At 40.5% G+C, this 16,771-nt stretch overlaps 1 protein-coding gene across 8 annotated transcripts in view; it reads left to right on the top strand.

Annotated features, from left to right (window-relative positions):
- The first annotated feature begins 5,303 nt into the window (after positions 1-5,303).
- The window catches only part of LOC110982623 (uncharacterized), a 64,534-nt gene continuing 53,066 nt past the window's right edge, over positions 5,304-16,771 (top strand). For 6 of the 8 annotated variants that reach the window (XM_087136620.1, XM_087136619.1, XM_087136621.1 and 3 more), the window contains exons 1-7: positions 5,305-5,620; positions 10,108-10,306; positions 10,737-10,905; positions 12,302-12,354; positions 13,129-13,321; positions 13,642-13,726; positions 15,823-15,928. In XM_087136620.1, coding sequence (XP_086992746.1) covers positions 5,490-5,620; positions 10,108-10,306; positions 10,737-10,905; positions 12,302-12,354; positions 13,129-13,321; positions 13,642-13,726; positions 15,823-15,928 — 936 coding nt within the window. In that variant the 5' untranslated portion in view covers positions 5,305-5,489. Of the gene's footprint in view, positions 5,621-10,107; positions 10,307-10,736; positions 10,906-12,301; positions 12,355-13,128; positions 13,322-13,641; positions 13,727-15,822; positions 15,929-16,771 lie in introns of all 8 variants that reach the window. The other 2 variants (XM_087136623.1, XM_087136625.1) reach the window with 2 other exon arrangements.

Below are 16,771 nucleotides of genomic sequence, written 5' to 3'. Positions count from 1 at the left end.
ACGTAAACGTGCCTCTGGAGGGCGCTTTTTTGTACACCATCCCTGCACAGTCTGAGGCCAAGTGATTACGTAAGCGCGGCACGGCCTTATGAGCCACATGCATGCCTGAAAATTGAAATTAAAACGCCGTTTGTTCGATGCAAGCTTTTGAAAAATGTGGAAATTTCTTAAGTTAGAAGGGGTGACGTTTAGATCGAACCAGATTGTTCATTAACGGCAAACTGCCAAGTCGAAACTGCTGTCATCGCAGGGATGTGACTAGTTGAACAGGCCTGCTCGCGCAGCCGTAAATATTTTGTTTTCTCAGTTCTATAATTTACGGGAGTCGGGAGAAACATTAAGTATTTGACAAAAGCATTTTTGTTTATATAAAAAGCCTATCAGTATTTACTTGATATTCGGTAAACCGGAGCACGAAACATTGATACTGTACGTTCAGGAATACAACTGAAATTTGGGACGCCTCGAATCCATATGATGCAAGATGTGGGGACGGAGAGAACCCCGGGGTTCCGCGTACGGTCCGTGGCGGCCCGGGAGCGCGTGGACGATCCTCAGTTCGTATATGTACGACACCTAGACCTATATACGATTTAACCATAGACCTGAAGGGTTTCTATGATTTAACCAATACGTATGAGAAACATTTAAATTTTTAGCTTCTTTTGCCAGACCAAGTTCTACAAATAATAAGTGCCAAGTTTTAAATAATAATGTTACAAGAATGCCAGTAAGCCTCGGGAAATATAGACCCCTTCTGGTCATTCTCAGTCCCTCGGGGACCTCGCGAGCGGGGACATAGGCGTGCACCATTGCCAGTCCACGTATTCATAGAGCTAGCCCCCAATGTAAACTTCCCCAAAATCAAACCTACGAGGGGGCAAACAAATTTAGATTGCATAAATTTCTATTGCCTTTCTGGGGTTCACGTTTACATTTCGATGCTTTTTACTCGATTTTGGAAGGAAAGGAAATGAAACAGACCTCCAAAATCGCCTGCCTCTCATTATTCCCCCCTAACCCTTTCTTGATTTTATGGGGCACGATTCCCTTTATTCCCGAGATACGGCCTTGCTTTCCATCACGGTGGATAGGCAATAATCTTTCCAAAGCCGAACACTTTGGAAAATTGTTAATCGAGAGGAGCTTAGTTCCCCTGCGGTCCTGTTAAAGTGTTGTCAACAATTTTGTTTGTCCTCCTCCCGCTTAAACTAAGTTGTTTCTTCACCACTGCTTTCAGTCAGGTTTTCACCGTTTCGATGAGCATAATGCATGTTTCCCGAAAGTGCGGTGCCCCTCAGTCTGAGGGCATTCAGTGAAGCAGCGATGATAAGTACGCTATTTCCCGGTAAAGTGTGTGGATGATAGGTGTACCGTATGGTGTTCCATATGTGCCATCCGGCGTCACATTTTTCGACGGGCGTCGCATTTTTCGACGGGCGTTGCATTTTTCGACTGGCGTCGCATTTTTTAACTGGCGTCGCATTTTTCGACGGGCGTCGCATTTTTCATTACTTCATCGGAACGACCTATGGAGGCCAGTCATCGGTACCGCCAGCTTATTATAAAACACTCGAAAACTAGTCTAATAAAGAATGAAGTTATCTGTTGTGGAGATTCTCACACGTACGGCAACATTTGTCACAGAAAAAAGAAAATTAGACAGAAACGTATGTACATGTACGTGCAACCCCAGGGTCAATCAAGAAGCAGCAGCTACGACGAAACAGCCTTTTCAAACAGTGACACTTTTCAAACCCAAATCCACATGCAGTCCTCAAGACCTTGGGAAGTCATTTCGTTGAGTAATAAACACAAGCCCCCCCCCCAACAAAGAAAAATAAATGATCTCAAGCCCATGACCAGACGGCCTCCACCGGGGGAATGCCTGAACCACGGACCATTGCCTGAACAACTTCAAATGTGTGAAATACCTTTCTACCACTGTAATGAAAAAATAAGATCAGTTTGGCTTCCTCTGGACAGATTTTCATGGTTCAAAAAGTATTTTCGGAAAACTGTGCGTGATTTTGTATTGCTGACAACTTCTTTCAACCAAGAAAACGTAAAATTTCTCAAAGTTATGGTGCGTGACATTTCTTCGCCAAGAGTAGTTACATTTTAAATTACAGACCGTACTGCGATAAGCGCTCCCTCGGGAAGCATGTCTGCAAGATGGCAAATACCATACCAACCAGAGTGAACAATGGGCCTACCATACTGGGTTCGATTTTTGTGGCAACTAGTAATCATCAGTACGGGAACATTTTTCACTCAAAAAGCTTGCAGAAGTGAGAAACCAAATTGAGCGATGTGAACTTCCACGAGTAATCGGGTTCATTAAAGGGCTGTTAATTTATTTACATATAGTTAATCGGTGCATACATGCTAATTTAGCCGTTTCCATAATCATTAAAAATATGTGCGCACACTTTTAGCATCCGAGTCAACAACTTCAGGTCCGGCTGGACCAAGGTTGACCATTGATGATTAATGGCTTATTCACATTGAAAGGCGACGCCAGTTGTAAAATGCTACGCCCGTCAAAAATGCGACGCCGGATGGCACATATGGATCACCATAGTACCGGCTCGTCCCATGCCGTTCCTGCTCGCCTGCAGCGCGAAGGACACGACTGAGTCACTTTTTTGTTTGTGAAGAGATGGCCCAGCGGAAACGAAACTTGAACCCCGTGGACCCTGGACTTATGACGTCACTGTCGGAACTGTTTTCGGTTGCTGTGTGGCCAGCCCGTTCCATACAATCAATAGTTCGGTCAATTGAGTCTTGCCAAAAACAGCAAGCGGCTGAAGTTCGGGAAGACGTGCGCGAACGTGACCTGGTAACACCGCAATGATGGTGCCTTCTCGGAAGTGGAAAGCCTTGGCAACAGCACCGTAATCGTATCTTAGTCACGAATGTACAACTATCGGATACGTCCGCGTTATCTTGGTGCGGGTCGGGGGAAGAGGAATGAATGAATTTTTTTATACGTGAAACAATCCCTCCCAACTCCACCTTCAGGGAAAGGTGATGGTACTGCTTTTAACTAATGCTGGCGCTGGCCCTAAAAATGGCAATAAGGCTCTTGGACCGGACATCCCCCATAGGCCAATAAAGTGTAGCTGCAGTGAATTTTTCTTCGACACAATTTTTCTGCATCTTTGTACTTTTGTTCAGTGTATAAAAACTCTTACACACTCCTATTTGGTTAAATGCATTGAAAAGTGCACACTTTTAAACAATCAAAATTATCCACGTTCTCATGGACAACTGAGGGCGCTGTTGCTATAAAGTCTCCTGGGGTACAGTCCACTAATTCAAGCCCCATTGAAAACAGTGTAAAACCAGCACTGTTTAGGGCCCAATAACATGCACGCCAACATCCCTAAGATTTCTGAAACACTGAATGAAATTCTTGTCTGGTCACTAATCTTTCAATTTTTTTGTGGGTTGACCAATTACTTTTTTAATTATTCCCACAAAATAAAATCACCCCCCAAAAAGTGATTTTTCCGAAGTCTGATTGCAGCCATTTCTCAAGTGGCAACCCTCAACTTTCGCGGGCACTTAGACCATTTTTCAACCGTAGTTTTTAGCCATTCTGTTCTCATATGAAAGCTCAAAGACCCAGGGAGTTGATCCTGGCAAGGGTTTACATAATCTCACCATTTTGGGAGCCAAACAATATCCTTGTTCAAAAGATACTGCGGGGCACTTTTAATGCTAATGAGCTGGCCAGAAATTCTCACTTGAATTAGTGGTCTGCACCCCTTGGGAAGTCATGGTTCAGTGCATAGGTATTTATTCATATTGCAATCCCAGAATTTACCGACTGAAAACATTTCTGAGAAAGGGATTGATGGTTTCTTATTGCTATGCGCATAAACAACAACGAATCAGCAAAAAGAGAAATATTAGTCCAAGGAAATGTTCAAAAACGCAGGACTTTTTGTGTGCAAACCAATGTAACGTGGAGGCTTCTTCCTGAGATGATATCACAGTTTTGTCATGAATATAGATATACTCGTTAGCATAAAACAAAAGGCATTAAAATACCCTTTAAAATTGTGAAACCAACGTTGAAATAAGGTTAACTGAGGCACAAAGGTGCGTTTTACAGGTTTGTAATAAAAAAACATTGATTGCAGTAATAATGATAGGCGCGCGTACGTGTTGTATTTAGCCATCGCGTGTTTAAAGCTTTTTGGCGCACCCTTTGGTGCGAGTAATAATATTGCAACTTTTACCCGATGTGTCTGCAACTGCGACTCGCGGTTCATTTCGTAAACACGGTGATAAAATATAAGGTGACCGTTTCTGGGAAGTGATTGTTTGTTGTGCAGTTTACATAGAGCCACCGTTCGTGGAATATATTACAGAGTAGATTAAAAGGTCGGTTGCCTTTTGTTCCACTCGAATTTCCCTGGGCATTCCACAACCATTACGAGAGTCATAAACGGACTGTTTGTCAGTACACCCAATCGGGGGGGGGCTACTGTGACCAATTGAACAAGCGTTCATTTCATACTTCTGATGTGCTACCCGAACTTTTCTGGATTTGCAAGTGGATATACGAGTCCACATGATATGAACATGAGAAAATTTGGGGCCGTGGTGAAACTTGCAACACTGGAGAGCAAACCATGTAGTCTATCCCAACATGCAGAAAAAAATACACTGACAGGCCTCAACGATAAAGCCGGTTAGTTGACAGTTCGATTGGTTGGGTTCATTTCATTCAAACCGTGCATGTACTTAGCAACTTTGTTAATAGCTATCACATAAAATGATAAATGATTAGATAAAATGATCAGGAAGGGTTTTGATTTCTCATAAAACTTAAACCCAACTCAACTCAAATTTACTTAACTTAACTAAACCAAAGAAACAGGTATAATAATTCATGGTGACTACAGAAAGGGGAGGGATCTCATAAGTGAAAATGAAGACTTAGCAACGGTTTCTTTCTTGGTTTTCCCGGCGGGCCGCACGGTAAGCAGGAGCGTCGTCTGCAAGCGTATTTGCATTTTGACTTACAGGAACGAATTAGGCAATATTCATCCGATTAGTATCTCAGCATTGTATGTTTGAATGTCTTCCCTAAGGCAAATCATAGTGACTTAAATGGGTGAAATCCTTTTTTCAGGATAATTTACAGTTAAAAATAGAATTGAACAATCTACTAGCTTTCCCCCCTTTTCGGTGAAAATAGTACATGCGGAATGATACAGAGGACTTAAAGCCAACACTACGGTTTAAAGGTCAACAGCTGGTGTGATGACAGCCCGTGACAAGGCGTACATACTTAGGCCGCGTGCTAGCCTCGTATAAAACTAGCACGCAGTGTGTGCGGGTTGACTACTTAACTTGGCACGAGTTGTGCTGAGACACGGCTTCCCCACTTCGTCGAACCTTTCTCTGTGGTCGATTATTGCAGTGTTTTACAGCTCAGGTTGGTCAAGAGCCCCTGCAAACTTGTTGCAACCATGAGGGGTGCCTTCTTTGCAGCAGCGCTGGCTCTGCTTCTGTTGAGCTGTGTGTCTGGGCAAGAAAGTCCCGAATTGCTACCGGGGCCAGATGAAGAACCTACGGAAGAACCATCGACAGAGCCTAGCAGGTAAGCATAAGCAGATAACACCAGAAGAAATAACCAACATCGTCATTATTGTACTTTCGGCACCCCCTAGAACAAGGTTTCCTTGTTAAGCTTGACCACCGGAGCCTGAGGTAGACATTTTTCCATAGCTTCCTACAACAAAAGTACTAGTCGTGCTTGTTCAATTGAAAGTATGTTTCATAATCATATGTCAGTACGTGTGGGGTGAATGTAGTCCGATTAACTTGGGCTCTAACGTTACCATGGTTACAAATCGCCTTTTTAAACATTTAGACATGGTCGGCCGGTAGTTAGTAGCTATTACCGCCCGGCTATGCCGAAATGTTAATTAAAAAGGCGATTTGTGGAGTCCCAGTAACTTGGACTAGGGAGTAGGGTGAATGTAAGTTTAATCACTGTTTTTGAAGTGGATAACTTATTTTTCTGTGGAGTGTGGTCATGATATCGATGGTATTCATATTTTAGTTCTTTTGTTGAATTTAAGTTGAATCACCTTTTTGGTTATTATTTAGATCGTGCACTTTTCATTGTTGGGTCATGCAAATGGAGCTATACTTACATCATGTACATGGGCAGAAATCATTCCATACATGGACACCACTGTTCCCTCCAGTGATAAACCCTCTGAAAACATAATGGCCTAAAAAGTCAAATTTTTGCAGGGAATATATTGAGGTATTCCTTTCCAATGAAAATTTCTATTTGGCCCGATATCCAATTGTCTTTTGAAGTGGGTACAGTAAATTTAAACTCTCTTAGAACAAGGAAATAATTTTCTTACTAACTTGTGGTTTGATATGTACATGTATGATGTAAGTGGAAGTAACTGTGATATGTCAAAATTTATCAACTTTAAAGACATTCACAAATGCAAATGTGGGATTTGTTCAAGTGCTCCATGTAAAGGGACACTAAACTGCATCTGCGCAATTTTTAGAGGCCACCTTTTTTGAATTCTGGAAAAATTTAATGATGCTGAAATTGTTTGCCAAGATCCAACAGTAATTTGAGTTTTTTAAAGAGCTTGAACAAAATTGCACGAGAAAGGAGGGGGGAAATGCATGTATTGAAGTGTACCATGTAAGGGGACCCCTCTGTATATTGTACTACATTAAACACGAGTGAATTTATTGTTGAAAACTGTTCCTCCATCTGTTGGCTCTGTGTCGTCTGCGAGGAATGTCAAAACAAAGACCCCATGTTGCTTTCTGTGATGCATGCTAAACCTAAATCACAGAAAGAGTTGTCCATTATTATAGATTTTGCACAGGTGTACCTTGTTTCCCCAAGCGAGAGTGTGCAATTCTAGATGAAAATCATACAACGTCAACTAAGCTGACCATGGTTTGAGTCCACTTTATTTGTCCACAATGTGTAAACCACTAGAACACTGGGTTCTTTCTTTAGTTTGATGTAAATGTTTTTTTTTTCTCACACAAAGTTCATCCTTGGATCATCCTGAGGTTCAAGGAAACTGAATAAGGTTTTAGATCCCTAATTTGTCAGTTGCTTGTTCCCTTGTGCACTTTTAAATCTTCAGTGTTGTGTACTCGTTGGTGAATCCCAACATCAGTATGGATCACCATTCTCTGTTATCACTTAAGCTGTTTGCAGCCAGTCTTTGTGGGATCTATGCCTTTCTTGGTAGTTGAGCTGTTCAGGCCTTTGTAGTTCCTAGTCCCATAACCAGGTGATTCTGAAGTGCTTTGTGTAATGTCAAAGTTGACAGACAAGAGACTTGGCTGTACTAAGCATCAGAGTGGTTTATTACGTGTACATTCGGGGTAATTGCACACAAAGCCCTAAAATTTGTCAAGTTTACCACAATAGTGTTATGTAATAAACTGCATTTATACCCCATTTTAAACTACTTTTCTAAAGTTTGACTGTGGTGTTCATTACTTGGCCCAGTGAAATTATTGTAATAAAATTAACATGTGTGCCTTGAATCAAAGTACATGGAGTTCTCAACATTGAGGTGAAGGATTGGGATGGGCTTATTGGATCTAAGGTCTGGATGGGGTATGGGGGAGGAGCTATATTGCAGAAAACCCCAGTTTTTGAAAAATTCTCAAATGTACATCCTCACATGTTGGTATTTTGTCAAATTACGTGTAAATCAGTTCAGAGGAGTTCTAGCGTTGTGAAACTTTTTACCGAGAAAATATTTAATTACCCCTAAAATGCTGTATGAAAGCATTTCATTTCCCTAAACTGTTGCCAGAAGTTTACTTATTGTTTGATAAGTTATAAAGTTTCTACTTATTTTGTCAGAAAGAGGTTGGTTGCACTGTGTATGATTTAAAAATTTGTAACAGAAAGCTCATAAATTTCGTGCAAAGCCGTTTTTCATACTGAGATGAATTTGTAACATTTCAAAGTTTTGGGAAAGGTGAGAGTACCTGTAATGTACACCAAGCCTGTTGGCGCTGTAATTGTTTGGGAAATTCGGCTGAAATTCTTAGAACAAAATGTGAGTGAAGAAGAGAAAGTTAGTCAAGAGAGGGAGTACGTTTCTTTTAAACACAGTGTCACAGAGTTTTAAAAAAGAAATTTATACTTCATGGATCTTCAGATACAAGTTATGGTTTCATTGAGATGCCAATATCTGCCTGTCCCTTCCCAGCCAAGCTTAAGAACTGCCTGTCCTCTCCCAGGAAATCTTTTGAAAACTGACACCCCATTTTAGTGATACCAGGCCGTATTTCCACTGCATCCAGCATTATGGAAGGAAATAGGAAATATTGTTCACCGAAGTACATATACATGCCAAAGATTTATGTGGAAAAAACTTTGGGGCTTGTGAATTTGAGCGAGCAAAAATGCCCGTCCAAATTTGTTTGTGCTTGTCTTCAAAACAGATGGACAGGTGGCGAGATGGGGCAGTGCGATTAAGCTGTCTGTCCCGACTTTCTAGACTTCTGTTGATAATCTTGCCCAAGTCAACAAATTCCCTTTCTGATGCCAACCTTCCAGTCCTGTTTTGAAGAACAATATCATACTAAGTAATGAGCTTTCTTCCTTTTGGGAAGGGGGACGTTATTTCTTAGCCAGGCTTAGAGACTCGGCTCTGTTAAGTTACTGTCTAGGTCTTTGTCTTGTGGTTTTTCTATTTTGACTTCCAGAACTTGCTTGGCCAAAAACACCATTATCAATAGATCATCTTGAGTGGCATCTTTCCTGTTATCTAGGTCCATCGCTTTTCCTTACTTAGTGGGTGTACCTGCAACTAGTCAATTGCACATGTACATGTATGTTCTTAGCAAAAGAACTGTTTAACTTTGTTCTAGAAGGCTTCTCTGATGAAGACCACATTTGACCCTGTGCTCCAGGTGCTTGCAGTACTATGGAAATGTCCATTCTGAAGCAATTTGTCAAGTGGTCAATTTGCAGCTGTCAATCAGTTCACTCACAAACTGAATGAGCTAGGGGGACCTCACGTTTATTTTACTACATGTAGCATAATCTTTTTTAAAGGTCTTTTTCTTTTAGAGAACTTACGCATGGAAGCAAAAGTCAGCAGAAAAGTCACAAATAATTAACTATAGATCTCAAACCTATGCCTTATTTTACCATCACATTAAATGGCAAAAGTTAGGTGGAGGGTAACTGGCTGTCGCATACCAAGTTTGAGAAGACCGCCATGGAAGAACTTCCACTAGGTGAACTTTTCACCCCAATTTTCTGCCAATTGAATTCAAGGTTTACATTAGCTTCACCCCAAGTTAACCCCAGGTATAACCCTTATAGCAATCTTTCAGTGAGACAGTGATAATGTCCTGCACTTAACCACATCACACAGTATATGGACCCCACATTATTTGTTTTGGTTGCAAAGCATTGAGGTGATGAGTGATATCAAGGAATGATGATGTCTTTGTTGGTTATAGAGATGGGACAATGCACTTAAATTGCACTCACAATGTTATTTAACAGATTTGGTATGAATAAATTGATAATCTAAGTCATCTACATGTACGTGTATCCACATGACACCCATATGAATATTATGACACGAGAAGGTAAAACACAATAGCAGTTTTGACAAACAGAGAGTGAGGGTGCAGGGGAGGAGGTCCTGACTTGCGAGGTGGACCTTGGTTTGTCTCCTCCCCCTTTTTGGCTTTAAGTTCACAAGGGACAGAATGTTAAACGCACATGAAGAAATACATATAAGTAGCTTGTCTTTTGTAACGGGCAATGGTAACAGCTACTGACAGATATTTGCAAAGTGCACCAGTACCATATTGTTTTGAAGGTCAGCATGCAGACCCATGCACTTTACTTTCAAAGTCAAACTCTGGGTAACTCAAACTGCATGTAACTCAAATCTTCATGGAATTCCTCAGCCCTCGTCAGTGCAGTGAAATCTGGTTACGAAATAAAATAGGATGATGCATTGTTCAGTTGTGCGTATGCAGGAAGACTTGACGAGACCAAACAACTTTAGAAACAATTTGTTTTTTCTTTTCTTTTTTCTCACTAAGGTTTGATATAGGCTATCTGATCATGGCTCCCAAGGTGATGACGGCAGAGACCACTGAAATTGTCTGCGTCCGCCTGCTGAACATGACAGGGCCCATCACCCTCACCATCAGCCTCTTGGAGAGCTCAGAGACCAGGGAGGTCCTGACCTCACTGCAGCCCTACTTCATGGAGTTCTCCTTTGCCTGCCTGAATCTGGAGGTCAGTTTCAGGTCTTTGGATTTCCCAGTGAAAAGTCCCAAACTGTGTTTTTCTTAACAGGTTGATGTTGCAGTATTGTGACTATAAAGTCAGTACATGTATGTGTAGTATTGTGCATAAACAGTGACATATATTTGGAAAGAAACGAACATGCTACTCAACATTTTCTACTACTGAAAGCCCTTTCCACAGAGCCAAAATGACTGAAAAATACACTGAGTAGTGTGGTCTGCACATTTTGAACAGGGGTTGATTTTGCTCTGTATTTAAAGGTTATTGTGAGAGTATGCCTGGGATGCAGGGAAAGATTACAGAGATAGGTTACCAAAGTGATTTATAGGATTAGAAGGATTAAGTTTTGGTTTGGCAAGTGAGTTGATCAGGTTTTTTTTGTGGATTGTCCCTCCCTCCTTTCGCCTTTTACATGCAGGTTCCAGCCATTGATGGAGAACAAATAGAAGCAGTGTTCCAAGTTGAAGGACAGGCAGAGCTGGACGCTTCGCAAGCTTTCAGCGAGAGCAAGAGGATTTGGATTAGAGGAAACAACTGGGAGAGCTTTATCCAGACTGACAAGTCCATCTATAAACCAGGGCAAACTGGTAGGTGGTCTGTTTATGATGCTTGGCTTATGCACTTTTTTGTAAGTTACTCTCAAAATTATGACTGTTGATCAGAATTTATTGAATGGTGTAAACCTTTCGATTAAGCCATTTATAAATGCAGGATTTAACATGGAATCCTCTTCTGTTGTCGGAAGAAAAAATTTGTGGAGGCTTTTGCTGAATTTAAATGCTACTTACAGAAAATTAGAGTACATTATTTTTATTTGATCATGTTGGCTGTCACAGCTCAGTACTCAGTATTGATACATGTCTGAGCCTCACCTTTTAACAAAATATTTAGAAAAGAATAACAGTGTCGGGAAAAACATACTGGGGAAGTAACATGACACATGCCAAGTTGCGTTAACCACAAGAGTGCATCACCTGACATTCACACTGAAGGACAAAGAGAGGAAATAAAGTTGTAGTGATGTAACGTGGTGGTACGAGGGCGTGAGAAACATTTCACCGAACCAGTGGCATTGAAAATAAACTGATTTGAAGTGTAGTTGTGTGCTTTCAGTAATTACCCACCCTTTCCCAATCAGAGCTGTGTACTTTAACTAGCCACACAACAGCAATCAGCCTTCAGTCTGCCGTTTTCCTAAACCTCCGGCGAGACTTGTGTCATCAGTTATTGGAAACTCAGAACCGTGTGGGTGGGGTTGTGCGGTCAGAGGCTAATCATGTAATGGTTTGGTACCTCTCTCAGAGGGGTACAGCCAGGACTCTGGTTTCAACTCCAATGACATTGACACTGAACTCTGCCAGACACAAATGAAACACAAGCACACTTGGCTTTTCTCAGCAATCTGATACTATTGTTTGGAGTACAGTAACTGCAACCTTGTCTTAGCAGCAAGTTCTTAAGTTGATATCTTTACCTTTTTTATACTATAGTTTTGGATTTCCCCCAAGACACCCATTAACCAGATCCTAGTCTGGTTCATTTGGGGAATATTTTTTTAAGTTATGGGGAAACATGAATCACCTTACAGTCACAGAATAGTTTTTCTGAGTTTTTCTCTCTATCAGTGCCAATGTGTACAGTTTACAAAAGTGCACACAATTTGGCCTTGGTACATGTGACTTCACTGATGTACTTTTTCAAGGCACAAAAACATTTGTGAATATGGCAGGAATTTCTGACCTTGAACCAAAGGTAACATTGTCATCCCAAAAGGATGCATTTGTCTAAAATCCAGTCACACAGCAACTTTTTAAGTATACAATTGCAATAGTACTATTTAAAGAAATTAATTACTGTGTAGGCCCTCTGTATATATCTAAAACTACAGCTGAACATTCACACTTGGCAGATTAGAGTTGGAAGATTTTGCCTTTTCCCCAGTATTGCAGTTTGAAACAATTTTCATTTTGTTTTGTTTCACAGTGAAATTCCGCATGCTGACAATTGACCAGAATTTCAGACCAGACCTGAGTCAGGTAAAATGGAATTGGTTATAGCCAATTTATCCTTACTACGAACGGGAAATCTCTTTTCCACTGTGTGAAATGTATAGTTAACTGATGCACACAAAGTCCTTTTAAATACTCTCCAATGTACAGCCAGTGTGAAACAGACTTGGGCACTACATGTACATGTATACAGTGATTTCTTTTCAACAGAGCTATAATGTCCTGGATTTAGAAGGTAGCAGTGATGAATATTTTGTAGGCACACTTTTTCTGGAGCTTTATTCTCATCTTTGACATGTGAAAACTATTTAAAATTCCTTTCAGCTTAAATGTATTGAAAAGGGCAGTTTTTATGCACATGCAAAACTGATCACACTTTCCTCTGTAGTGTTGTCATGCAGGGAAGACATGGCTATGTGCATAAGGTTTTCTCTTCAAGTTATAAACCCAGAATTTACTTACTGACAACATTGCTGAGAAAGGGTTGCTCTCTAGCTTATTGAATCGTCAAAGAAACAAAAATTCAAGCCAGCAAGGTATGAATCCAGCAGTTTTTTACACAATTTTTTAATCAACGTCGCATTAAGATTTTCTTCCTAATATGTGCTCAATATGCAAATATGCTCAATAGCATAAAAATCAAAAAAGGTAGCAAAGCATCCATTAAAGTTGGTGAAAAGTAGCTTCATCAATATACAAAGGTGGATTTTGAAGGTTTGCATTTAAACAAATAAATGTATTACAAAACCCTTGAAGGCTCCCAACTCTGATACTCTGGTACATATATGCATCCCATATCAGGTGTCCAAACTTTGGGTGGAGGCACCAAGTGGTATCCACATGGCCCAGTGGCTGAACATAGATACGGAGGCCAATGATGGCATCATTGATCTGGAGCTACCTATGACCTCTGACCCACCCCTCGGTCAATGGAAGATAACAGCTGTCCATCGGGGCAAGGATGTCACACAGACATTTACCGTGGATGAATATGGTGGGTGTTAAATATGGTTATATTTCATCCATACTTATTGCAGATACAAATTTCCTAAAGCAGTTGATTTATGGAAGAACCAGTTTTTCTGCAGACTAAGTCTTACAGTGCAACTTCTCCAAGAAACAAGAAGGTGGACTTGATGATGTTTTCTTGTATACAGAGTTGATCCACAAATTGGTGTGGATACAGATGAGTGTTTTCAGTTCAGCTACAGCGGACGGGTGAAATGAAAGAGGAATTAGAAATGTTGGCCATTAAGGAACTGAAGTGTCATAATTCTACTTTCATTTTGGCATCTGTTCTCTCTCACATTGTAGTCTTACCCAAATTTGAGATTGACATCCAGGCCCCCACTTACATCTTAGTGAATGAATCCAGAATGGATGCCAGGATTTGTGCCAAGTAAGTATTGGCTGTATCCATCCATATAAGCTTTTTTCTTGCCGTCAGTTTTGTCAGAAAAAAATAGATAGTTATTCCACCAGGTAAAGACTAGATTGACCCCATTTTATTCAGCTGTTGGTTATTTTATTAGCCTGATAGCTTAGCAAATAGTTTTTAGTGGTTGTAAGGGTTTTGCAGGCCTCGAAGGTAAATTTGCATAGACTGCATGCTTACCTAATCAGTGGGTTCCATCTTTGGCAAATTACACTGATTATCAGATATGCTTATATCAGGGTTATATACGAAGTCAGTCACCTTGATAGTTTTTGCATTGAAGGCAGTACTAGTACCAGGCATGAAACAGACGGTGTGTAAAGATCAGTGCGTGGTATTAAGTATATCGTGAGTGATATACCAAGGAAGGAAGTCTCATAGGAGGCTGTAAAGATGGAAGGCTGGATATTACATGTACTCTATAGACATTTGAAGGAGATCTTACCGTAGAAGTGGAAAATGTGATGATCATCTGGAAAAATAGACCTTATTCGTGGTCAAGCCAATTTTGAATGTGTTTCCAGAATCTTTGTCATGGTGCCAGACTGTTTTTGGTTCCATGCCTCACCTTTGTTTTTAAAATATTTAGTCATATTTTTACATTACTCATCATCATATTAAAATGAACTTCATCTGTAGCGAACTTTTATTTCACCGCTTTGATTTTTATTCTGAGGTTTCCAAAGAAAAACAGTTGACTTCACTCCAATTCAGTGTTAGTACCAACTTGTAACTAAGGTCAATTGAGCCATTTGAATTTATTGAAGCATACTTTCCTCGTCATTCCCCTCTCAATTTCTTAAGTTTGTCTTGAGACTCAGAAGTAGCTTTGATACGAATTTTTTCTGCGTATATTAGTTTGTGTAACAAAATAAAAAAAAAGCTGTCGGTGTGTAGGCCGAATACCGAGGGAAAGGCCCCACCATAGAAAAATCTCCCACTGTTGAGGAAGGCTCCTGGTACACTCACAGTTGGTGTAATTAATTGACAGCCAGGTTGCAGACAAAACCACCCCAGCAAAGGCAGCACAAGTGTTGTTGCTTCTCTCACAGAAATGAACTTGTGCCTTGTTAGCATGCTCTTGGGACCATAACATTGAAGGAGCAATGAGGGCCTCGATTTATGACTGCCTAATATTACTTCAATCCATCCCCCAAAGTGATTGGGCTGAACAGCTGGAACACTGTGTGGGGTGATGTTGAGGGGAACTTGGTGTTTACATTCCCCTTGTTATTGTGCACAGCTGTTACATAACCACCCAGCAGTCCTGTGATTTCTCTGATTATGGAGGTTGCATGGCAGCTATACAGGTTAAGTTCCTCAGTTTTGTCCATAGAGTGATTGTTCCTGTCATTGACTGCTCCTGTCAGGTAAACTGAACAATGGAGATTTGACACCTAGGAGGGTGCTTCCTGCTGCGGTGTCCATGTTATACAAGGCTGGGGCCTTTAATGAGTCTCAGCTGCCAAAGACTGTAGAGCTAGACTCATGTGAGAAGACATTTACCGGAGAAAAAATAAGAAAAACATAAAAATTGGCACACCACCAATTTGAACTCAACCCAGTTTCCTTCTGTGTGTCAAGGTCTCGTGAGATCACACTATACATAAAAAGAGTTCTCTCTGGAAGACGCCTCAGTGGTCATGAATTGGCTTCAACAAAAACATTGTGCGCATATACAGGCCTACATATCTCTGTTGATGATGTGAATAAAGAAAAAACTTTTCCATTGTTCTTCTCTAATGCCAGGGGCACTGCTCGTCTGATGTTAAATTTATGATTCTTTTCACAGATAACGGATTTCCTGTGCAAATTATCATGTAGTTTCAAATGATGTTAAAAGAAACCAAAAGTTGTTTTCTCTCTGTTTGTAGTGAAGTTCCCAAGAAATACTACCAGTCTAGAAGCTAACAGTTTATAATTCTTAACAATAACATGGCATAAATTGGGGGCTTATTTGCTCAGAAGTACCCATATGTTGGGTTGTACACTTAAGGTTAGACACACGGGGCGAATTGAAATTGAATTCACACTCCTTTGAGGTATTTGTTTGACAACAGGTACACCTATGGACAACCAGTGAGAGGTTCCTTTGGGGCTGTTATCTCTGTGGCTAATGATGGCTGGAGTGCAAGACCTAGGGCTGCCATTGAGTACTTCATAGAGGTATATTTTCCAACCCTGTTGACTCGAGAAAGTGAACAAAGTCATTTTGAAAGTATTAGGCGATATTTTCTTTTTCGTTTTTTTTTAGTCGCGTGAAGTTTCTCTGTACTTATTGAATTTGTGGTTAAAAAGGTTAATTTTAAAATTCTATTTGTTTTCTCAGGTGTTATGTTCTGCAAAGTTTTTTTATGTTATTTGCCGCAAAACTTTATTTACAACTATACCCAGAAGTTAACTGTTGGAGTTCGTAAGCTGTTTTATCTGAATGGAAAACCACATAAACCTGTGCTTCCCATCTCCTTGATGGATGCCAAGTTGGAATGAACATTGTTTTTTTTTTATCTGAAATTTGGCACTGAATCAAACTGCCTGATTTGGAAACATGTCTTGTCAAAGGCATCCATAGTATTTTATCTCCATCCTGTGCGTGGTCGTATTTACATGAATGTTTCCCCCCAGCTGTATTTCCTCTCTTTATCATTTCCTTGTGGTAAAAACATTTTCTCACGTGCACAGCATGATACAGAGTGTCAACATTTTAAACGCAGTATTTTGTAGGCTTATGCTTGGTGTTTACAGTGTGCCTGAACAAAGTGCTATTGGAAATTAGACATAGGCTGGGAAATCCTACTAAATTTGCCGTAAAAAAGGACATGATCAGGAATCTGTTATTTCATGATTGCCTTCTCAGTTGCTTGCTGCTATAGGGGTAAAAAGCAAGTTACATGAATGTTTCTGAAGCAGAAATGTAGCCAAATTTGTGCGAGTCTGGTATTATTACTGGGGCCATGGTAGATATTTTGCATAGCTTAGGTAGGAATTTTCTTTCAAAACAAGCTTTTA

The sequence above is a fragment of the Acanthaster planci genome, linkage group LG05 (genome assembly GCF_054643075.1).
Source record: "Acanthaster planci isolate LZ-2023a linkage group LG05, COTS_SCS, whole genome shotgun sequence".
NCBI lineage: Eukaryota > Metazoa > Echinodermata > Asteroidea > Valvatida > Acanthasteridae > Acanthaster > Acanthaster planci.
The sequence above is the reverse complement of the archived record's forward strand: the minus strand, read 5'-3'. Positions and strand labels throughout refer to the sequence as shown.